Source organism: Taudactylus pleione, unplaced genomic scaffold (genome assembly GCF_031769625.1).
Source record: "Taudactylus pleione unplaced genomic scaffold, aTauple2 ptg001142l, whole genome shotgun sequence".
NCBI classification, from domain to species: Eukaryota; Metazoa; Chordata; class Amphibia; order Anura; family Myobatrachidae; genus Taudactylus; species Taudactylus pleione.
In genome coordinates, this window is record NW_028285543.1 from 292,058 (window position 1) to 315,594 (window position 23,537).

A 23,537-nucleotide genomic window follows, 5' to 3' on the forward strand; every position below is an offset into this window, starting at 1 on the left:
ATTATTATAGTTGTGTGTCTGTGTTATAGTGATATCAGTGTAATGTGTAATTATTATAGTTGTGTGTCTGTGTTATAGTGATATCAGTGTTGTGTCATTATTATAGTTGTGTATCTGTGTTATAGTGATATCAGTGTTATGTGTCATTATTATAGTTGTGTGTCTGTGTTACAGTGATATCAGTGTAATGTGTCATTATTATAGTTGTGTGTCTGTGTTACAGTAATATCAGTGTTATGTGTCATTATTATAGTTGTGTGTCTGTGTTATAGTGATATCAGTGTAATGTGTTATTATTATAGTTGTGTGTCTGTGTTATAGTGATATCAGTGTAATGTGTTATTATTATAGTTGTGTGCCTGTGTTATAGTGATATCAGTGTTATGTGTCATTATTATAGTTGTGTATCTGTGTTATAGTGATATCAGTGTTATGTGCCATTATTATTGCTGTGTGTCTGTGTTATAGTGATATCAGTGTAATGTGTCATTATTATAGTTGTGTATCTGTGTTATAGTGAAATCAGTGTTATGTGTCATTATTATAGTTGTGTGTCTTTGTTATAGTGATATCAGTGTTATGTGTCATTATTATAGTTGTGTGTCTTTGTTATAGTGATATCAGTGTTATGTGTCATTATTATAGTTGTGTGTCTGTGTTACAGTAATATCAGTGTTATGTGTTATTATTATAGTTGTGTATCTGTGTTATAGTGATATCAGTGTTATGTGTCATTATTATAGTTGTGTATCTGTGTTATAGTGATATCAGTGTTATGTGTCATTATTATAGTTGTGTGTCTGTGTTATAGTGATATCAGTGTTATGTGTCATTATTATAGTTGTGTGTCTGTGTTATAGTGATATCAGTGTTATGTGTCATTATTATAGTTGTGTGTCTGTGTTATAGTGATATCAGTGTAATGTGTCATTATTATAGTTGTGTGTCTGTGTTATAGTGATATCCGTGTAATGTGTCATTATTATAGTTGTGTGTCTGTGTTATAGTGATATCAGTGTTATGTGTCATTATTATAGTTGTGTGTCTGTTTCTTTAGTGATATCAGTGTTTTGTGTTATTATTATAGTTGTGTGCCTGTGTTATAGTGATATCAGTGTAATGTGTCATTATTATAGTTGTGTGTCTGTGTTATAGTGATATCAGTGTTATATGTCATTATTATAGTTGTGTGTCTGTGTTATAATGATATCAGTGTTATGTGTCATTATTATAGTTGTGGGTCTGTGTTATAGTGATATCAGTGTTATCTGTCATTATTATAGTTGTGTGCCTGTGTTATAGTGATATCAGTGTTATGTGTCAATATTATAGTTGTGTGCCTGTGTTATAGTGATATCAGTGTTATGTGTCATTATTATAGTTGTGTGTCTGTGTTATAGTGATATCAGTGTAATGTGTCATTATTATAGTTGTGTGTCTGTGTTATAGTGATATCAGTGTTGTGTCATTATTATAGTTGTGTATCTGTGTTATAGTGATATCAGTGTTATGTGTCATGATTACAGTTGTGTGTCTGTGTTATAGTGATTTCAGTGTAATGTGTCATTATTATAGTTATGTGTCTGTGTTATAGTGATATCAGTGTTATGTGTCATTATTATAGTTGTGTGTCTGTGTTACAGTAATATCAGTGTTATGTTTCATTATTATAGTTGTGTGTCTGTGTTATAGTGATATCAGTGTTATGTGTCATTATTATAGTTGTGTGTCTGTGTTATAGTGATATCAGTGTTGTGTCATTATTATAGTTATGTGTCTGTGTTATAGTGATATCAGTGTTGTGTCATTATTATAGTTGTGTGTCTGTGTTATAGTGATATCAGTGTTATGTGTCATTATTATAGTTGTGTGCCTGTGTTATAGTGATATCAGTGTAATGTGTCATTATTATAGTTGTGTCTCTGTGTTATAGTGATATCAGTGTTATGTGTCATTATTATAGTTGTGTGCCTGTGTTATAGTGATATCAGTGTTATGTGTCATTATTATAGTTGTGTGTCTGTGTTATAGTGATATCAGTGTTTTGTGTTATTATTATAGTTGTGTGTCTGTGTTATAGTGATATTAGTGTTATATGTCATTATTATAGTTGTGTGTCTGTGTTATAATGATATCAGTGTTATGTGTCATTATTATAGTTGTGTGTCTGTGTTATAGTGATATCAGTGTTGTGTCATTATTATAGTTGTGTGTCTGTGTTATAGTGATATCAGTGTTGTGTCATTATTATAGTTGTGTCTGTGTTATAGTGATATCAGTGTAATGTGTCATTATTATAGTTGTGTGTCTTTGTTATAGTGATATCAGTGTTATGTGTCATTATTATAGTTGTGTGTCTGTGTTATAGTGATATCAGTGTAATGTGTTATTATTATAGTTGTGTGCCTGTGTTATAGTGATATCAGTGTTATGTGTCATTATTATAGTTGTGTATCTGTGTTATAGTGATATCAGTGTTATGTGCCATTATTATTGTTGTGTGTCTGTGTTATAGTGATATCAGTGTAATGTGTCATTATTATAGTTGTGTATCTGTGTTATAGTGATATCAGTGTTATGTGTCATTATTATAGTTGTGTGTCTTTGTTATAGTGATATCAGTGTTATGTGTCATTATTATAGTTGTGTGTCTTTGTTATAGTGATATCAGTGTTATGTGTCATTATTATAGTTGTGTGTCTGTGTTACAGTAATATCAGTGTTATGTGTTATTATTATAGTTGTGTGTCTGTGTTATAGTGATATCAGTGTTATGTGTCATTATTATAGTTGTGTATCTGTGTTATAGTGATATCAGTGTTATGTGTCATTATTATAGTTGTGTGTCTGTGTTATAGTGATATCAGTGTTATGTGTCATTATTATAGTTGTGTGTCTGTGTTATAGTGATATCAGTGTTATGTGTCATTATTATAGTTGTGTGTCTGTGTTATAGTGATATCAGTGTAATGTGTCATTATTATAGTTGTGTGTCTGTGTTATAGTGATATCAGTGTAATGTGTCATTATTATAGTTGTGTGTCTGTGTTATAGTGATATCAGTGTAATGTGTCATTATTATAGTTGTGTGTCTGTGTTATAATGATATCAGTGTTATGTGTCATTATTATAGTTGTGTGTCTGTGTTATAGTGATATCAGTGTTATGTGTCATTATTATAGTTGTGTGTCTGTGTTATAGTGATATCAGTGTTATGTGTCATTATTATAGTTGTGTGTCTGTGTTATAGTGATATCAGTGTTATGTGTCATTATTATAGTTGTGTGTCTGTGTTATAGTGATATCAGTGTTGTGTCATTATTATAGTTATGTGTCTGTGTTATAGTGATATCAGTGTTGTGTCATTATTATAGTTGTGTCTCTGTGTTATAGTGATATCAGTGTTATGTGTCATTATTATAGTTGTGTGCCTGTGTTATAGTGATATCAGTGTTATGTGTCATTATTATAGTTGTGTGTCTGTGTTATAGTGATATCAGTGTTATGTGTCATTATTATAGTTGTGTGTCTGTGTTATAGTGATATCAGTGTTATATGTCATTATTATAGTTGTGTGTCTGTGTTATAATGATATCAGTGTTATGTGTCATTATTATAGTTGTGTGTCTGTGTTATAGTGATATCAGTGTTGTGTCATTATTATAGTTGTGTGTCTGTGTTATAGTGATATCAGTGTTGTGTCATTATTATAGTTGTGTGTCTGTGTTATAGTGATATCAGTGTAATGTGTCATTATTATAGTTGTGTGTCTTTGTTATAGTGATATCAGTGTAATGTGTCATTATTATAGTTGTGTGTCTGTGTTATAGTGATATCAGTGTAATGTGTCATTATTATAGTTGTGTGTCTGTGTTATAGTGATATCAGTGTTATGTGTCATTATTATAGTTGTGTGTCTATGTTATGGTGAGATCAGTTTTATGTTGTGTGTCTGTATAATAGGTGTGTGTCAGTATAATAGTTGTGTTGTTGTCACAGCAGGACGGCTGTGGAGACGGAAATATAGACGCCCGCTTTCGTCATCATCGTCCTCGGAGGAGGGAGAGGAGACGGAGGCAGCGGCGGATGTTATGTGGGATGAGGGGTCTCATTATTATCCTGTACCGAACTCTCCTCCTGCGCCTGCTCCATTCACCAGCCACATCGATGCAGAGGGACGTTACATTGTGCCTCCTCCGCTGCCGATATCAGGTGTGTTTGGCTGCTCCGTGGTCATATAACGAGTAATAATTACTCACAGGAAAATGTATTTAAAGTTTTGAACTAGCTTCAGTATGCCACACAGCGCGACTTACCTGGCGGGAGTGAGCCGACCAGTGCCGCACTACTCTACTAGTGTTGGGTGTCTGTTTGTTTGGCGAAAATGTGCCCCAATGCGACTAGGCCGCACCAGCAGACTGTGCTGATTAATTTGATATGCGACACTTGTACAGATATGTCCAAGTACATCTATCGTCCTTGCGCTACACATAATGCGGGAGCTCCGTGTGACTCATTAGCGACGAGCGTCTTTCTGTGAATTTTTTTGCCTTCAAATGCGTCTTATTCACACCGCGAACACACAAGCAGCTTCTGCGGCATCCATATATTCTGTGTGCGACTGCTGGTGTATCTGCATGCCTATATTCTGTGTGTGAGAGCGTGTGTATCTGCATGCCTGTATTCTGTGTGTGTGACTGCGGGTATATCTGTATGCCTATATTCTGTGTGCGACTGCGGGTGTATCTGCATGCCTATATTCTGTGTGTGCGACTGCGGGTGTATCTGCATGCCTATATTCTGTGTGTGTGACTGCGGGTGTATCTGCATGCCTATATTCTATGTGTGACTGCGGGTGTATCTGCATGCCTATATTCTGTGTGTGTGACTGCGGGTGTATCTGCATGCCTATATTCTGTGTGCGACTGTGGGTGTATCTGCATGCCTATATTCTGTGTGTGTGACTGCGGGTGTATCTGCATGCCTATATTCTGTGTGTGTGACTGCAGGTGTATCTGCATGCCTATATTCTGTGTGTGTGACTGCAAGTGTATCTGCATGCCTATAATCTGTGTGTGTGATTACGGGTGTATCTGCATGCCTATATTCTGTGTGTGACTGCGGCTGTATCTGCATGCCTATATTCTGTGTGTGACTGCGGGTGTATCTGCATGCCTATATTCTGTGTGTGTGACTGCGGGTGTATCTGCATGCCTATATTCTATGTGTGACTGCGGGTGTATCTGCATGCCTATATTCTGTGTGTGTGACTGCGGGTGTATCTGCATGCCTATATTCTGTGTGCGACTGCGGGTGTATCTGCATGCCTATATTCTGTGTGTGTGACTGCGGGTGTATCTGCATGCCTATATTATGTGTGTGTGACTGCAGGTGTATCTGCATGCCTATATTCTGTGTGTGTGACTGCAGGTGTATCTGCATGCCTATATTCTGTGTGTGTGACTGCAGGTGTATCTGCATGTCTGTATTCTGTGTGTGACTGTGGGTGTATCTTCATGTCTATATTCTGTGTGTGTGACTGTGGATGTATCTGCATGCCTATATTCTGTGTGTGTGACTGCGGGTGTTTGTGACTGCCTATATTCTGTGTGTGTGACTGCAGGTGTATCTGCATGCCTATATTCTGTGTGTGTGACTGCGGGTGTATCTGCATGCCTATATTCTGTGTGTGTGACTGCGGGTGTATCTGCATGCCTATATTCTGTGTGTGTGACTGCAAGTGTATCTGCATGCCTATAATCTGTGTGTGTGACTACGGGTGTATCTGCATGCCTATATTCTGTGTGTGACTGCGGCTATATCTGCATGCCTATATTCTGTGTGTGACTGCGGGTGTATCTGCATGCCTATATTCTGTGTGTGACTGCGGGTGTATCTGCATGCCTAGATTCTGTGTGTGACTGCGGGTGTATCTGCATACCTAGATTCTGTGTGTGTGACTGCGGGTGTATCTGCATGCCTATATTCTGTGTGTGTGACTGCGGGTGTATCTGCATGTCTATATTCTGTGTGTGTGACTGCAGGTGTATCTGCACGCCTATATTCTGTGTGTGACTGCGGGTGTATCTGCATGCCTATATTCTGTGTGTGTGACTGCGGGTGTATCTGCATGTCTATATTCTGTGTGTGTGTGACTGTGGGTGTATCTGCATGCCTATATTCTGTGTGTGACTGCGGGTGTGTGTGACTGCCTGTATTCTGTGTGTGACTGTGGGTGTATCTGCATGCCTAGATTCTGTGTGTGTGACTGCGGGTGTATCTGCATGCCTATATTCTGTGTGTGTGACTGCGGGTGTATCTGCATGTCTAAATTCTGTGTGTGTGACTGCAGGTGTATCTGCATGCCTAGATTCTGTGTGTGTGACTGCGGGTGTATCTGCTTGTGATACAGCCGCTGACAGTAACGTGACCGAGTCACGCCACGGCATGCCGCGACTAGAAGGGCTGTATAACGTGAAAAGAGGTTACACGTATGTGGACCCATCCGTATATCTGTCTGTGAATTGATCCGCAGTCTGCTGGTGTGTCCTAGTCACATTGGGCCTGATTCAGAGCTGAACGCCCTGACCAGAGCGCTCGCTCTGAATCAGGGCCCTCCTCCATGAAAATGGAGCGGCCCCCCTGGCCGCTCGCATAGCTGTGGGTGACCACCCACAGCATATGCGAGCGTCCATGATGATGGTCGCGATGGTCTTGACCATCGCTACCATCGGGCTTGCGACGGAGACCCTGCGGTAGGGTCTCGCTGCCACAAGCCCTGGGGTGATTTTGGCTCTATCATGGGAACGCCTCCGTCTGGCAGCCACGCCCCCGGCACGCCCACCAAAGGGAGCGTGCTGTCAATCTACATTGACAGCACGCCCCCTTTGGTGCGAGACCCGGAGCGATGGAGAGCCCGTCGCTCGCCGGGTCTCGCGCATGCGCACGATGGAGCTCCCTCCGTCGTGCGTGTGCGCAGTGGGGGAACACTTGCGAGCGTCCTGCGCTCGCGAGCGTTTCTGAATGACCCCTTAGACGCGTTCTTGGTATATAAGACGCCTGGCGCTAGCAGAGTTCCTGGCGCACCAATAGGGGCTTTTTAGCACGACTGCAGCATAGATGTATAAGAAGACGTCTGTAGATGAAGTGAGGTTGAGAACGTCTACTCTTGTTTATTTGGTTCCGATGAGACCTCTTAGTAACATTTAATACCTGTTACATGTAGTATGAGTCAGAGTTATAGGCCATGGGTAACTGTGCTCTTACTGATTGCCTGTAAAATGGGGCGTATTCGCACAGAGAAGGTGCGGGCCGTACTTTTCTCCTGTGATAATGATACAGTGCAGAATTGTGCACCCATAATACCACAGGTTTCCCCATTCATTGTGGATGATTGAATTGTAAGTGCAAAGTGCAATCCTTCATCTGTACTATTATCATCTCTTCCTCTTGTCATCTTCCCCTATCTAACCGCTCCAGCTCCCTCATCACCCACATCGTACAATTCCATAGTCTGTGTCACACGGCCGACTTACGCGTCACCTGGAACACACAGTGTGTAATGGTGTAATGTGACACAAGCGGCTCCATTCAGTCAGGAGCGAGTTGGGTTCTCAGAGCTGTCTTCGCGTCTAGTTTTCACCACAGTTTCCGTTTGCACTTCAATCCCAAATTCACAGTTATTTTCCAAGCAAGTTTGAATCTATTTCCCCCAGTATAATTTGCAGGTGGGTAGGTGGTTGGGAGAGAGTGTGAGAGAGTGTCAGAGAAAGGATCGGAGCAGGTGGGTAGGTGGCTGGGAGAGAGTGTAAGAGTGTCAGAGATAGGATCAGAGCAGGTGGGTAGGTGGCTGGTAGAGAGAGTGTAAGAGAGTGTCAGAGAAAGGATCGGAGCAGGTGGGTAGGTGGCTGGGAGAGAGTGTAAGAGAGTGTCAGAGATAGGATCAGAGCAGGTGAGTAGGTGGTTGGGAGAGAGAGAGAGAGTGTCAGAGATAGGATCAGAGCAGGTGGGTAGGTGGCTGGGAGAGAGTGTAAGAGAGTGTCAGAGATAGGATCAGAGCAGGTGAGTAGGTGGCTGGTAGAGAGTGTGAGAGAGTGTCAGAGAAAGGATCAGAGCAGGTGGGTAGGTGGCTGGTAGAGAGTGTGAGAGAGTGTCAGAGAAAGGATCAGAGCAGGTGGTTAGGTGGCTGGTAGAGAGTGTGAGAGAGTGTCAGAGAAAGGATCAGAGCAGGTGGGTAGGTGGTTGGGAGAGAGTGTGAGAGAGTGTCAGAGAAAGGATCGGAGCAGGTGGGTAGGTGGCTGGGAGAGAGTGTAAGAGAGTGTCAGAGATAGGATCAGAGCAGGTGGGTAGGTGGCTGGTAGAGAGAGTGTAAGAGAGTGTCAGAGAAAGGATCGGAGCAGGTGGGTAGGTGGCTGGGAGAGAGTGTAAGAGAGTGTCAGAGATAGGATCAGAGCAGGTGGGTAGGTGGCTGGGAGAGAGAGTGTAAGAGAGTATCAGAGAAAGGATCAGAGCAGGTGGGTAGGTGGCTGGGAGAGAGTGTCAGAGATAGGATCAGAGCAGGTGGGTAGGTGGCTGGGAGAGAGTGTAAGAGAGTGTCAGAGAAAGGATCAGAGCAGGTGGTTAGGTGGCTGGTAGAGAGTGTGAGAGAGTGTCAGAGAAAGGATCAGAGCAGGTGGGTAGGTGGTTGGGAGAGAGTGTGAGAGAGTGTCAGAGAAAGGATCGGAGCAGGTGGGTAGGTGGCTGGGAGAGAGTGTAAGAGAGTGTCAGAGATAGGATCAGAGCAGGTGGGTAGGTGGCTGGTAGAGAGAGTGTAAGAGAGTGTCAGAGAAAGGATCGGAGCAGGTGGGTAGGTGGCTGGGAGAGAGTGTAAGAGATAGGATCAGAGCAGGTGGGTAGGTGGCTGGGAGAGAGTGTGAGAGTTTCAGAGATAGGATCAGAGCAGGTGGGTAGGTGGCTGGGAGAGAGTGTGAGAGAGTGTCAGAGAAAGGATCAGAGCAGGTGGGTAGGTGGCTGGGAGAGAGTGTAAGAGATAGGATCAGAGCAGGTGAGTAGGTGGCTGGTAGAGAGAGTGTGAGAGAGTGTCAGAGAAAGGATCGGAGCAGGTGAGTAGGTGGCTGGGAGAGAGTGTGAGAGAGTGTCAGAGAAAGGATTGGAGCAGGTGGGTAGGTGGCTGGTTGAGAAAGTGTAAGAGAGTGTCAGAGAAAGGATCAGAGCAGGTGGGTAGGTGGCTGGGAGAGAGGGTAAGAGAGTGTCAGAGATAGGATCAGAGCAGGTGGGTAGGTGGCTGGTAGAGAGAGTGTAAGAGAGTGTCAGAGAAAGGATCGGAGCAGGTGGGTAGGTGGTTGGGAGAGAGTGAGAGAGAGTGTCAGAGAAAGGATCGGAGCAGGTGAGTAGGTGGCTGGGAGAGAGTGTAAGAGAGTGTCAGAGAAAGGATCGGAGCTGGTGTGTAGGTGGCTGGGAGAGAGTGTGAGAGAGTGTCAGAGATAGGATCAGAGCAGGTGGGTAGGTGGCTGGGAGAGAGTGTAAGAGAGTGTCAGAGAAAGGATCGGAGCAGGTGAGTAGGTTGCTGGGAGAGAGTGTAAGAGAGTGTCAGAGAAAGGATCAGAGCAGGTGGGTAGGTGGCTGGGAGAGAGTGTCAGAGATAGGATCAGAGCAGGTGGGTAGGTGGCTGGTAGAGAGAGTCTAAGAGAGTGTCAGAGAAAGGATCGGAGCAGGTCGGTAGGTGGTTGGGAGAGTGTGAGAGAGAGTGTCAGAGAAAGGATCGGAGCATGTGAGTAGGTGGCTGGGAGAGAGTGTAAGAGAGTGTCAGAGAAAGGATCAGAGCAGGTGGGTAGGTGGTTGGGAGAGAGTGAGTGAGTGTCAGAGATAGGATCAGAGCAGGTGAGTAGGTGGTTGGGAGAGAGAGAGTGTCAGAGAAAGGATCGGAGCAGGTGGGTAGGTGGCTGGGAGAGAGTGTAAGAGAGTGTCAGAGAAAGGATCGGAGCAGGTGGGTAGGTGGCTGGGAGAGAGTGTGAGAGTGTCAGAGATAGGATCAGAGCAGGTGGGTAAGTGGCTGGTAGAGTGTAAGAGAGTGTCAGACAAAGGATCGGAGCAGGTGGGTAGGTGGTTGGGAGAGAGTGAGAGAGAGTGTCAGAGAAAGGATCAGAGCAGGTCAGTAGGTGGCTGGGAGAGAGTGTAAGAGAGTGTCAGAGAAAGGATCAGAGCAGGTGGGTAGGTGGTTGGGAGAGAGTGTGAGAGTGTCAGAGATAGGATCAGAGCTGGTGGGTAGGTGGCTGGGAGAGAGTGTAAGAGAGTGTCAGAGAAAGGATCGGAGCAGGTGAGTAGGTGGCTGGGTGAGAGTGTGAGAGGGTGTCAGAGAAAGGATCGGAGCAGGTGAGTAGGTGGCTGGGAGAGAGTGTGAGAGAGTGTCAGAGATAGGATCAGAGCAGGTGGGTAGGTGGTTGGGAGAGAGTGAGAGAGAGTGTCAGAGAAAGGATCGGAGCAGGTCAGTAGGTGGCTGGGAGAGAGTGTAAGAGAGTGTCAGAGAAAGGATCAGAGCAGGTGGGTAGGTGGCTGGGAGAGAGTGTGAGAGTGTCAGAGATAGGATCAGAGCAGGTGGGTAGGTGGCTGGGAGAGAGTGTAAGAGAGTGTCAGAGAAAGGATCGGAGCAGGTGAGTAGGTGGCTGGGTGAGAGTGTGAGAGGGTGTCAGAGAAAGGATCGGAGCAGGTGAGTTTGTGGCTGGGAGAGAGTGTAAGAGAGTGTCAGAGAAAGGATCGGAGCAGGTGGGTAGGTGGATGGGAGAGAGTGTAAGAGAAGGGATCGGAGCAGGTGTGTAGGTGGCTGGGAGAGAGTGTGAGAGAGTGTCAGAGATAGGATCAGAGCAGGTGGGTAGGTGGCTGGGAGAGAGTGTTAGAGAGTGTCAGAGAAAGGATCGGAGCAGGTGAGTAGGTGGCTGGGAGAGAGTGTAAGAGAGTGTCATAGAAAGGATCGGAGCAGGTGGGTAGGTGGCTGGGAGAGAGTGTAAGAGAGTGTCAGAGATAGGATTAGAGCAGGTGGGTACGTGGCTGGTAGAGAGAGTGTAAGAGAGTGTCAGAGAAAGGATCGGAGCAGGTCGGTAGGTGGTTGGGAGAGTGTGAGAGAGTGTCAGAGAAAGGATCGGAGCATGTGAGTAGGTGGCTGGGAGAGAGAGAGTGTCAGAGAAAGGATCGGAGCAGGTGGGTAGGTGGCTGGGAGAGAGTAAGAGAGTGTCAGAGATAGGATCAGAGCAGTTGGGTAGGTGGCTGGTAGAGAGAGTGTAAGAGAGTGTCAGAGAAAGGATCGGAGCAGGTGGGTAGGTGGTTGGGAGAGTGTGAGAGAGCGTGTCAGAGAAAGGATCGGAGCAGGTGAGTAGGTGGCTGGGAGAGAGTGTAAGAGAGTGTCAGAGAAAGGATCAGAGCAGGTGGGTAGGTGGCTGGGAGAGAGTGTGAGAGTGTCAGAGATAGGATCAGAGCAGGTGGGTAGGTGGCTGGGAGAGAGTGTAAGAGAGTGTCAGAGAAAGGATCGGAGCAGGTGGGTAGGTGGCTGGGAGAGAGTGTGAGAGTGTCAGAGATAGGATCAGAGCAGGTGGGTAGGTGGCTGGGAGAGAGTGTAAGAGAGTGACAGAGAAAGGATCGGAGCAGGTGAGTAGGTGGTTGGGAGAGAGTGAGAGAGTGTCAGAGAAAGGATCAGAGCAGGTGAGTAGGTGGCTGGGAGAGAGTGTAAGAGAGTGTCAGAGAAAGGATCGGAGCAGGTGGGTAGGTGGCTGGGAGAGAGTGTGAGAGTGTCAGAGATAGGATCAGAGCAGGTGGGTAGGTGGCTGGGAGAGAGTGTAAGAGAGTGTCAGAGATAGGATCAGAGCAGGTGGGTAGGTGGCTGGTAGAGAGAGTGTAAGAGAGTGTCAGACAAAGGATCGGAGCAGGTGGGTAGGTGGTTGGGAGAGAGTGAGAGAGAGTGTCAGAGAAAGGATCGGAGCAGGTGAGTAGGTGGCTGGGAGAGAGTGTAAGAGAGTGTCAGAGAAAGAATCGGAGCAGGTGGGTAGGTGGCTGGGAGAGAGTGTGAGAGTGTCAGAGATAGGATCAGAGCAGGTGGGTAGGTGGCTGGGAGAGAGTGTCAGAGAAAGGATCGGAGCAGGTGAGTAGGTGGCTGGGTGAGAGTGTGAGAGGTTGTCAGAGAAAGGATCGGAGCAGGAGAGTAGGTGGCTGGGAGAGAGTGTAAGAGAGTGTCAGAGAAAGGATAGGAGCAGGTGGGTAGGTGGCTGGGAGAGAGTGTAAGAGAGTGTCAGAGAAAGGATCGGAGCAGGTGGGTAGGTGGCTGGTAGAGAGTGTCAGAGATAGGATCAGAGCAGGTGGGTAGGTGGCTGGTAGAGAGAGTGAGAGAGTGTCAGAGAAAGGATCAGAGCAGGTGGGTAGGTGGCTGGGAGAGAGTGTAAGATAGTGTCAGAGAAAGGATCGGAGCAGGTGAGTAGGTGGCTGGGTGAGAGTGTGAGAGAGTGTCAGAGAAAGGATCGGAGTAGGTGAGTAGGTGGCTGGGTGAGAGTGTGAGAGAGTGTCAGAGAAAGGATCGGAGCAGGTGGGTAGGTGGCTGGTAGAGAGAGTGAGAGAGTGTCAGAGAAAGGATCGGAGCAGGTGGGTAGGTGGCTGGGAGAGAGTGTAAGAGAGTGTCAGAGAAAGGATCGGAGCAGGTGGGTAGGTGGCTGGTAGAGAGTGTAAGAGAGTGTCAGAGAAAGGATCGGAGCAGGTGAGTAGGTGGCTGGGTGAGAGTGTGAGAGAGTGTAAGAGAAAGGATCGGAGCAGGTGAGTAGGTAGCTGGGAGAGAGTGTAAGAGAGTGTCAGAGAAAGGATCGGAGCAGGTGAGTAGGTGGCTGGGAGAGAGTAAGAGAGTGTCAGAGAAAGGATCAGAGCAGGTGGGTATGTGGCTGGGAGTGAGTGTAAGAGAGTATCAGAGAAAGGATCGGAGCAGGTGGGTAGGTGGCTGGGAGAGAGTGTGATAGAGTGTCAGAGAAAGGATCGGAGCAGGTGAGTAGGTGGCTGGGAGAGAGTGTAAGAGAGTGTCAGAGAAAGGATCGGAGCAGGTGGGTAGGTGGCTGGGAGAGAGTGTAAGAGAGTGTCAGAGAAAGGATAAGAGCAGGTGAGTTGGTGGCTGGGAGAGAGTGTGAGAGAGTGTCAGAGATAGGATCAGAGCAGGTGGGTAGGTGGTTGGGAGAGAGTGAGAGAGAGTGTCAGAGAAAGGATCGGAGCAGGTCAGTAGGTGGCTGGGAGAGAGTGTAAGAGAGTGTCAGAGAAAGGATCAGAGCAGGTGGGTAGGTGGCTGGGAGAGAGTGTGAGAGTGTCAGAGATAGGATCAGAGCAGGTGGGTAGGTGGCTGGGAGAGAGTGTAAGAGAGTGTCAGAGAAAGGATCGGAGCAGGTGAGTAGGTGGCTGGGTGAGAGTGTGAGAGGGTGTCAGAGAAAGGATCGGAGCAGGTGAGTTTGTGGCTGGGAGAGAGTGTAAGAGAGTGTCAGAGAAAGGATCGGAGCAGGTGGGTAGGTGGATGGGAGAGAGTGTAAGAGAAGGGATCGGAGCAGGTGTGTAGGTGGCTGGGAGAGAGTGTGAGAGAGTGTCAGAGATAGGATCAGAGCAGGTGGGTAGGTGGCTGGGAGAGAGTGTTAGAGAGTGTCAGAGAAAGGATCGGAGCAGGTGAGTAGGTGGCTGGGAGAGAGTGTAAGAGAGTGTCATAGAAAGGATCGGAGCAGGTGGGTAGGTGGCTGGGAGAGAGTGTAAGAGAGTGTCAGAGATAGGATTAGAGCAGGTGGGTACGTGGCTGGTAGAGAGAGTGTAAGAGAGTGTCAGAGAAAGGATCGGAGCAGGTCGGTAGGTGGTTGGGAGAGTGTGAGAGAGTGTCAGAGAAAGGATCGGAGCATGTGAGTAGGTGGCTGGGAGAGAGAGAGTGTCAGAGAAAGGATCGGAGCAGGTGGGTAGGTGGCTGGGAGAGAGTAAGAGAGTGTCAGAGATAGGATCAGAGCAGTTGGGTAGGTGGCTGGTAGAGAGAGTGTAAGAGAGTGTCAGAGAAAGGATCGGAGCAGGTGGGTAGGTGGTTGGGAGAGTGTGAGAGAGCGTGTCAGAGAAAGGATCGGAGCAGGTGAGTAGGTGGCTGGGAGAGAGTGTAAGAGAGTGTCAGAGAAAGGATCAGAGCAGGTGGGTAGGTGGCTGGGAGAGAGTGTGAGAGTGTCAGAGATAGGATCAGAGCAGGTGGGTAGGTGGCTGGGAGAGAGTGTAAGAGAGTGTCAGAGAAAGGATCGGAGCAGGTGGGTAGGTGGCTGGGAGAGAGTGTGAGAGTGTCAGAGATAGGATCAGAGCAGGTGGGTAGGTGGCTGGGAGAGAGTGTAAGAGAGTGACAGAGAAAGGATCGGAGCAGGTGAGTAGGTGGTTGGGAGAGAGTGAGAGAGTGTCAGAGAAAGGATCAGAGCAGGTGAGTAGGTGGCTGGGAGAGAGTGTAAGAGAGTGTCAGAGAAAGGATCGGAGCAGGTGGGTAGGTGGCTGGGAGAGAGTGTGAGAGTGTCAGAGATAGGATCAGAGCAGGTGGGTAGGTGGCTGGGAGAGAGTGTAAGAGAGTGTCAGAGATAGGATCAGAGCAGGTGGGTAGGTGGCTGGTAGAGAGAGTGTAAGAGAGTGTCAGACAAAGGATCGGAGCAGGTGGGTAGGTGGTTGGGAGAGAGTGAGAGAGAGTGTCAGAGAAAGGATCGGAGCAGGTGAGTAGGTGGCTGGGAGAGAGTGTAAGAGAGTGTCAGAGAAAGAATCGGAGCAGGTGGGTAGGTGGCTGGGAGAGAGTGTGAGAGTGTCAGAGATAGGATCAGAGCAGGTGGGTAGGTGGCTGGGAGAGAGTGTCAGAGAAAGGATCGGAGCAGGTGAGTAGGTGGCTGGGTGAGAGTGTGAGAGGTTGTCAGAGAAAGGATCGGAGCAGGAGAGTAGGTGGCTGGGAGAGAGTGTAAGAGAGTGTCAGAGAAAGGATAGGAGCAGGTGGGTAGGTGGCTGGGAGAGAGTGTAAGAGAGTGTCAGAGAAAGGATCGGAGCAGCTGGGTAGGTGGCTGGTAGAGAGTGTCAGAGATAGGATCAGAGCAGGTGGGTAGGTGGCTGGTAGAGAGAGTGAGAGAGTGTCAGAGAAAGGATCAGAGCAGGTGGGTAGGTGGCTGGGAGAGAGTGTAAGATAGTGTCAGAGAAAGGATCGGAGCAGGTGAGTAGGTGGCTGGGTGAGAGTGTGAGAGAGTGTCAGAGAAAGGATCGGAGTAGGTGAGTAGGTGGCTGGGTGAGAGTGTGAGAGAGTGTCAGAGAAAGGATCGGAGCAGGTGGGTAGGTGGCTGGTAGAGAGAGTGAGAGAGTGTCAGAGAAAGGATCGGAGCAGGTGGGTAGGTGGCTGGGAGAGAGTGTAAGAGAGTGTCAGAGAAAGGATCGGAGCAGGTGGGTAGGTGGCTGGTAGAGAGTGTAAGAGAGTGTCAGAGAAAGGATCGGAGCAGGTGAGTAGGTGGCTGGGTGAGAGTGTGAGAGAGTGTAAGAGAAAGGATCGGAGCAGGTGAGTAGGTAGCTGGGAGAGAGTGTAAGAGAGTGTCAGAGAAAGGATCGGAGCAGGTGAGTAGGTGGCTGGGAGAGAGTAAGAGAGTGTCAGAGAAAGGATCAGAGCAGGTGGGTATGTGGCTGGGAGTGAGTGTAAGAGAGTATCAGAGAAAGGATCGGAGCAGGTGGGTAGGTGGCTGGGAGAGAGTGTGATAGAGTGTCAGAGAAAGGATCGGAGCAGGTGAGTAGGTGGCTGGGAGAGAGTGTAAGAGAGTGTCAGAGAAAGGATCGGAGCAGGTGGGTAGGTGGCTGGGAGAGAGTGTAAGAGAGTGTCAGAGAAAGGATAAGAGCAGGTGAGTTGGTGGCTGGGAGAGAGTGTGAGAGAGTGTCAGAGATAGGATCAGAGCAGGTGCGTAGGTGGCTGGTAGAGAGAGTGAGAGAGTGTCAGAGATAGGATCAGAGCAGGTGGGTAGGTGGCTGGGAGAGAGTGTGAGAGTGTCAGAGATAGGATCAGAGCAGGTGGGTAGGTGGCTGGGAGAGAGTGTCAGAGAAAGGATCGGAGCAGGTGAGTAGGTGGCTGGGTGAGAGTGTGAGAGGGTGTCAGAGAAAGGATCGGAGCAGGTGAGTAGGTGGCTGGGAGAGAGTGTAAGAGAGTGTCAGAGAAAGAATCGGAGCAGGTGGGTAGGTGGCTGGGAGAGAGTGTGAGAGTGTCAGAGATAGGATCAGAGCAGGTGGGTAGGTGGCTGGGAGAGAGTGTCAGAGAAAGGATCGGAGCAGGTGAGTAGGTGGCTGGGTGAGAGTGTGAGAGGTTGTCAGAGAAAGGATCGGAGCAGGAGAGTAGGTGCCTGGGAGAGAGTGTAAGAGAGTGTCAGAGAAAGGATAGGAGCAGGTGGGTAGGTGGCTGGGAGAGAGTGTAAGAGAGTGTCAGAGAAAGGATCGGAGCAGGTGGGTAGGTGGCTGGTAGAGAGTGTCAGAGATAGGATCAGAGCAGGTGGGTAGGTGGCTGGTAGAGAGAGTGAGAGAGTGTCAGAGAAAGGATCAGAGCAGGTGGGTAGGTGGCTGGGAGAGAGTGTAAGATAGTGTCAGAGAAAGGATCGGAGCAGGTGAGTAGGTGGCTAGGTGAGAGTGTGAGAGAGTGTCAGAGAAAGGATCGGAGTAGGTGAGTAGGTGGCTGGGTGAGAGTGTGAGAGAGTGTCAGAGAAAGGATCGGAGCAGGTGGGTAGGTGGCTGGTAGAGAGAGTGAGAGAGTGTCAGAGAAAGGATCGGAGCAGGTGGGTAGGTGGCTGGGAGAGAGTGTAAGAGAGTGTCAGAGAAAGGATCGGAGCAGGTGGGTAGGTGGCTGGTAGAGAGTGTAAGAGAGTGTCAGAGAAAGGATCGGAGCAGGTGAGTAGGTGGCTGGGTGAGAGTGTGAGAGAGTGTAAGAGAAAGGATCGGAGCAGGTGAGTAGGTAGCTGGGAGAGAGTGTAAGAGAGTGTCAGAGAAAGGATCGGAGCAGGTGAGTAGGTGGCTGGGAGAGAGTAAGAGAGTGTCAGAGAAAGGATCAGAGCAGGTGGGTATGTGGCTGGGAGTGAGTGTAAGAGAGTATCAGAGAAAGGATTGGAGCAGGTGGGTAGGTGGCTGGGAGAGAGTGTGATAGAGTGTCAGAGAAAGGATCGGAGCAGGTGAGTAGGTGGCTGGGAGAGAGTGTAAGAGAGTGTCAGAGAAAGGATCGGAGCAGGTGGGTAGGTGGCTGGGAGAGAGTGTAAGAGAGTGTCAGAGAAAGGATAAGAGCAGGTGAGTTGGTGGCTGGGAGAGAGTGTGAGAGAGTGTCAGAGATAGGATCAGAGCAGGTGCGTATGTGGCTGGTAGAGAGAGTGAGAGAGTGTCAGAGATAGGATCAGAGCAGGTGGGTAGGTGGCTGGGAGAGAGTGTGAGAGTGTCAGAGATAGGATCAGAGCAGGTGGTTAGGTGGCTGGGAGAGAGTGTCAGAGAAAGGATCGGAGCAGGTGAGTAGGTGGCTGGGTGAGAGTGTGAGAGGGTGTCAGAGAAAGGATCGGAGCAGGTGAGTAGGTGGCTGGGAGAGAGTGTAAGAGAGTGTCAGAGAAAGGATCAGAGCAGGTGGGTAGGTGGCTGGGAGAGAGTGAGAGAGAGTGTCAGAGAAAGGATCGGACCAGGTCAGTAGGTGGCTGGGAGAGAGTGTCAGAGAAAGGATCAGAGCAGGTGGGTAGGTGGCTGGGAGAGAGTGTGAGAGTGTCAGAGATAGGATCAGAGCAGGTGGGTAGGTGGCTGGGAGAGAGTGTAAGAGAGTGTCAGAGAAAGGATCGGAGCAGGTGAGTAGGTGGCTGGGTGAGAGTGTGAGAGGGTGTCAGAGAAAGGATCGGAGCAGGTGAGTAGGTGGCTGGGAGAGAGTGTAAGAGAGTGTCAGAGAAAGGATCGGAGCAGGTGGGTAGGTGGATGGGAGAGAGTGTAAGAGAAGGGATCGGACCAGGTGTGTAGGTGGCTGGGAGAGAGTGTGAGAGAGTGTCAGAGATAGGATCAGAGCAGGTGGGTAGGTGGCTGGGAGAGAGTGTAAGAGAGTGTCAGAGAAAGGATCGGAGCAGGTGAGTAGGTGGCTGGGAGAGAGTGTAAGAGAGTGTCAGAGAAAGGATCGGAGCAGGTGGGTAGGTGGCTGGGAGAGAGTGTAAGAGAGTGTCAGAGATAGGATTAGAGCAGGTGGGTAGGTGGCTGGTAGAGAGAGTGTAAGAGAGTGTCAGAGAAAGGATCGGAGCAGGTCGGTAGGTGGTTGGGAGAGTGTGAGAGAGTGTCAGAGAAAGGATCGGAGCATGTGAGTAGGTGGCTGGGAGAGAGAGAGAGAGTGTCAGAGAAAGGATCGGAGCAGGTGGGTAGGTGGCAGGGAGAGAGTGTGAGAGTGTCAGAGATAGGATCAGAGCAGGTGGGTAGGTGGCTGGGAGAGAGTGTAAGAGAGTGTCAGAGATAGGATCAGAGCAGTTGGGTAGGTGGCTGGTAGAGAGAGTGTAAGAGAGTGTCAGAGAAAGGATCGGAGCAGGTGGGTAGGTGGTTGGGAGAGTGTGAGAGAGAGTGTCAGAGAAAGGATCGGAGCAGGTGAGTAGGTGGCTGGGAGAGAGTGTAAGAGAGTGTCAGAGAAAGGATCAGAGCAGGTGGGTAGGTGGCTGGGAGAGAGTGTAAGAGAGTGTCAAAGAAAGGATCGGAGCAGGTGAGTAGGTGGCTGGGTGAGAGTGTAAGAGAGTGTCAGAGAAAGGATCGGAGCAGGTGGGTAGGTGGCTGGGAGAGAGTGTGAGAGTGTCAGAGATAGGATCAGAGCAGGTGGGTAGGTGGCTGGGAGAGAGTGTAAGAGAGTGACAGAGAAAGGATCGGAGCAGGTGAGTAGGTGGTTGGGAGAGAGTGAGAGAGTGTCAGAGAAAGGATCAGAGCAGGTGAGTAGGTGGCTGGGAGAGAGTGTAAGAGAGTGTCAGAGAAAGGATCGGAGCAGGTGGGTAGGTGGCTGGGAGAGAGTGTGAGAGTGTCAGAGATAGGATCAGAGCAGGTGGGTAGGTGCCTGGGAGAGAGTGTAAGAGAGTGTCAGAGATAGGATCAGAGCAGGTGGGTAGGTGGCTGGTAGAGAGAGTGTAAGAGAGTGTCAGACAAAGGATCGGAGCAGGTGGGTAGGTGGTTGGGAGAGAGTGAGAGAGAGTGTCAGAGAAAGGATCGGAGCAGGTGAGTAGGTAGCTGGGAGAGAGTGTAAGAGAGTGTCAGAGAAAGAATCCGAGCAGGTGGGTAGGTGGCTGGGAGAGAGTGTGAGAGTGTCAGAGATAGGATCAGAGCAGGTGGGTAGGTGGCTGGGAGAGAGTGTCAGAGAAAGGATCGGAGCAGGTGAGTAGGTGGCTGGGTGAGAGTGTGAGAGGGTGTCAGAGAAAGGATCGGAGCAGGTGAGTAGGTGGCTGGGAGAGAGTGTAAGAGAGTGTCAGAGAAAGGATCGGAGCAGGTGGGTAGGTGGCTGGGAGAGAGTGTAAGAGAGTGTCAGAGAAAGGATCGGAGCAGGTGGGTAGGTGGCTGGTAGAGAATGTCAGAGATAGGATCAGAGCAGGTGGGTAGGTGGCTGGTAGAGAGAGTGAGAGAGTGTCAGAGAAAGGATCAGAGCAGGTGGGTAGGTGGCTTGGTGAGAGTGTAAGAGAGTGTCAGAGAAAGGATCGGAGCAGGTGAGTAGGTGGCTGGGTGAGAGTGTGAGAGAGTGTCAGAGAAAGGATCGGAGTAGGTGAGTAGGTGGCTGGGTGAGAGTGTGAGAGAGTGTCAGAGAAAGGATCGGAGCAGGTGGGTAGGTGGCTGGTAGAGAGAGTGAGAGAGTGTCAGAGAAAAGATCGGAGCAGGTGGGTAGGTGGCTGGGAGAGAGTGTAAGAGAGTGTCAGAGAAAGGATCGGAGCAGGTGGGTAGGTGGCTGGGAGAGAGTGTAAGAGAGTGTCAGAGAAAGGATCGGAGCAGGTGAGTAGGTGGCTGGGTGAGAGTGTGAGAGAGTGTAAGAGAAAGGATCGGAGCAGGTGAGTAGGTAGCTGGGAGAGAGTGTAAGAGAGTGTCAGAGAAAGGATCGGAGCAGGTGAGTAGGTGGCTGGGAGAGAGTGTAAGAGAGTGTCAGAGAAAGGATCAGAGCAGGTGGGTATGTGGCTGGGAGTGAGTGTAAGAGAGTGTCAGAGAAAGGATCGGAGCAGGTGGGTAGGTGGCTGGGAGAGAGTGTGATAGAGTGTCAGAGAAAGGATCGGAGCAGGTGAGTAGGTGGCTGGGAGAGAGTGTAAGAGAAAGGATCGGAGCAGGTGGGTAGGTGGCTGGGAGAGAGTGTAAGAGAGTGTCAGAGAAAGGATCAGAGCAGGTGAGCTGGTGGCTGGGAGAGAGTGTGAGAGAGTGTCAGAGATAGGATCAGAGCAGGTGCGTAGGTGGCTGGTAGAGAGAGTGAGAGAGTGTCAGAGATAGGATCAGAGCAGGTGGGTAGGTGGCTGGGAGAGAGTGTGAGAGTGTCAGAGATAGGATCAGAGCAGATGGGTAGGTGGCTGGGAGAGAGTGTCAGAGAAAGGATCGGAGCAGGTGAGTAGGTGGCTGGGTGAGAGTGTGAGAGGGTGTCAGAGAAAGGATCGGAGCAGGTGAGTAGGTGGCTGGGAGAGAGTGTAAGAGAGTGTCAGAGAAAGGATCGGAGCAGGTGGGTAGGTGGCTGGGAGAGAGTGTAAGAGAGTGTCAGAGAAAGGATCGGAGCAGGTGGGTAGGTGGCTGGTAGAGAGTGTCAGAGATAGGATCAGAGCAGGTGGGTAGGTGGCTGGTAGAGAGAGTGAGAGAGTGTCAGAGAAAGGATCAGAGCAGGTGGGTAGGTGGCTGGGAGAGAGTGTAAGAGAGTGTCAGAGAAAGGATCGGAGCAGGTGAGTAGGTCGCTGGGTGAGAGTGTGAGAGAGTTTCAGAGAAAGGATCGGAGTAGGTGAGTAGGTGGCTGGGAGAGAGTGTAAGAGAGTGTCAGAGAAAGGATCGGAGCAGGTGGGTAGGTGGCTGGTAGAGAGAGTGAGAGAGTGTCAGAGATAGGATCAGAGCAGGTGGGTAGGTGGCTGGGAGAGAGTGTGAGAGTGTCAGAGATAGGATCAGAGCAGGTGGGTAGGTGGCTGGGAGAGAGTGTCAGAGAAAGGATCGGAGCAGGTGAGTAGGTGGCTGGGTGAGAGTGTGAGAGGGTGTCAGAGAAAGGATCGGAGCAGGTGAGTAGGTGGCTGGGAGAGAGTGTAAGAGAGTGTCAGAGAAAGGATCAGAGCAGGTGGGTAGGTGGCTGGGAGAGAGTGAGAGAGAGTGTCAGAGAAAGGATCGGACCAGGTCAGTAGGTGGCTGGGAGAGAGTGTCAGAGAAAGGATCAGAGCAGGTGGGTAGGTGGCTGGGAGAGAGTGTGAGAGTGTCAGAGATAGGATCAGAGCAGGTGGGTAGGTGGCTGGGAGAGAGTGTAAGAGAGTGTCAGAGAAAGGATCGGAGCAGGTGAGTAGGTGGCTGGGTGAGAGTGTGAGAGGGTGTCAGAGAAAGGATCGGAGCAGGTGAGTAGGTGGCTGGGAGAGAGTGTAAGAGAGTGTCAGAGAAAGGATCAGAGCAGGTGGGTAGGTGGATGGGAGAGAGTGTAAGAGAAGGGATCGGACCAGGTGTGTAGGTGGCTGGGAGAGAGTGTGAGAGAGTGTCAGAGATAGGATCAGAGCAGGTGGGTAGGTGGCTGGGAGAGAGTGTAAGAGAGTGTCAGAGAAAGGATCGGAGCAGGTGAGTAGGTGGCTGGGAGAGAGTGTAAGAGAGTGTCAGAGAAAGGATCGGAGCAGGTGGGTAGGTGGCTGGGAGAGAGTGTAAGAGAGTGTCAGAGATAGGATTAGAGCAGGTGGGTAGGAGGCTGGTAGAGAGAGTGTAAGAGAGTGTCAGAGAAAGGATCGGAGCAGGTCGGTAGGTGGTTGGGAGAGTGTGAGAGAGTGTCAGAGAAAGGATCGGAGCATGTGAGTAGGTGGCTGGGAGAGAGAGAGAGAGTGTCAGAGAAAGGATCGGAGCAGGTGGGTAGGTGGCAGGGAGGGAGTGTGAGAGTGTCAGAGATAGGATCAGAGCAGGTGGGTAGGTGGCTGGGAGAGAGTGTAAGAGAGTGTCAGAGATAGGATCAGAGCAGTTGGGTAGGTGGCTGGTAGAGAGAGTGTAAGAGAGTGTCAGAGAAAGGATCGGAGCAGGTGGGTAGGTGGTTGGGAGAGTGTGAGAGAGAGTGTCAGAGAAAGGATCGGAGCAGGTGAGTAGGTGGCTGGGAGAGAGTGTAAGAGAGTGTCAGAGAAAGGATCAGAGCAGGTGGGTAGGTGGCTGGGAGAGAGTGTAAGAGAGTGTCAAAGAAAGGATCGGAGCAGGTGAGTAGGTGGCTGGGTGAGAGTGTAAGAGAGTGTCAGAGAAAGGATCGGAGCAGGTGGGTAGGTGGCTGGGAGAGAGTGTGAGAGTGTCAGAGATAGGATCAGAGCAGGTGGGTAGGTGGCTGGGAGAGAGTGTAAGAGAGTGACAGAGAAAGGATCGGAGCAGGTGAGTAGGTGGTTGGGAGAGAGTGAGAGAGTGTCAGAGAAAGGATCAGAGCAGGTGAGTAGGTGGCTGGGAGAGAGTGTAAGAGAGTGTCAGAGAAAGGATCGGAGCAGGTGGGTAGGTGGCTGGGAGAGAGTGTGAGAGTGTCAGAGATAGGATCAGAGCAGGTGGGTAGGTGGCTGGGAGAGAGTGTAAGAGAGTGTCAGAGATAGGATCAGAGCAGGTGGGTAGGTGGCTGGTAGAGAGAGTGTAAGAGAGTGTCAGACAAAGGATCGGAGCAGGTGGGTAGGTGGTTGGGAGAGAGTGAGAGAGAGTGTCAGAGAAAGGATCGGAGCAGGTGAGTAGGTAGCTGGGAGAGAGTGTAAGAGAGTCAGAGAAAGAATCCGAGCAGGTGGGTAGGTGGCTGGGAGAGAGTGTGAGAGTGTCAGAGATAGGATCAGAGCAGGTGGGTAGGTGGCTGGGAGAGAGTGTCAGAGAAAGGATCGGGGCAGGTGAGTAGGTGGCTGGGTGAGAGTGTGAGAGGGTGTCAGAGAAAGGATCGGAGCAGGTGAGTAGGTGGCTGGGAGAGAGTGTAAGAGAGTGTCAGAGAAAGGATCGGAGCAGGTGGGTAGGTGGCTGGGAGAGAGTGTAAGAGAGTGTCAGAGAAAGGATCGGAGCAGGTGGGTAGGTGGCTGGTAGAGAATGTCAGAGATAGGATCAGAGCAGGTGGGTAGGTGGCTGGTAGAGAGAGTGAGAGAGTGTCAGAGAAAGGATCAGAGCAGGTGGGTAGGTGGCTTGGTGAGAGTGTAAGAGAGTGTCAGAGAAAGGATCGGAGCAGGTGAGTAGGTGGCTGGGTGAGAGTGTGAGAGAGTGTCAGAGAAAGGATCGGAGTAGGTGAGTAGGTGGCTGGGTGAGAGTGTGAGAGAGTGTCAGAGAAAGGATCGGAGCAGGTGGGTAGGTGGCTGGTAGAGAGAGTGAGAGAGTGTCAGAGAAAGGATCGGAGCAGGTGGGTAGGTGGCTGG

General features: G+C 49.4%; 1 protein-coding gene across 4 annotated transcripts in view; it reads left to right on the forward strand.

Moving 5' to 3' along the window:
- Positions 1–23,537, forward strand: part of LOC148453487 (uncharacterized) — a 586,638-nt gene that overhangs the window by 182,385 nt on the left and 380,716 nt on the right. For all 4 annotated transcript variants that reach the window (XM_088462053.1, XM_088462055.1, XM_088462054.1 and 1 more), the window contains one exon: positions 4,000–4,212. In XM_088462053.1, coding sequence (XP_088318179.1) covers positions 4,000–4,212 — 213 coding nt within the window. The remainder of the gene's footprint in view (positions 1–3,999; positions 4,213–23,537) is intronic.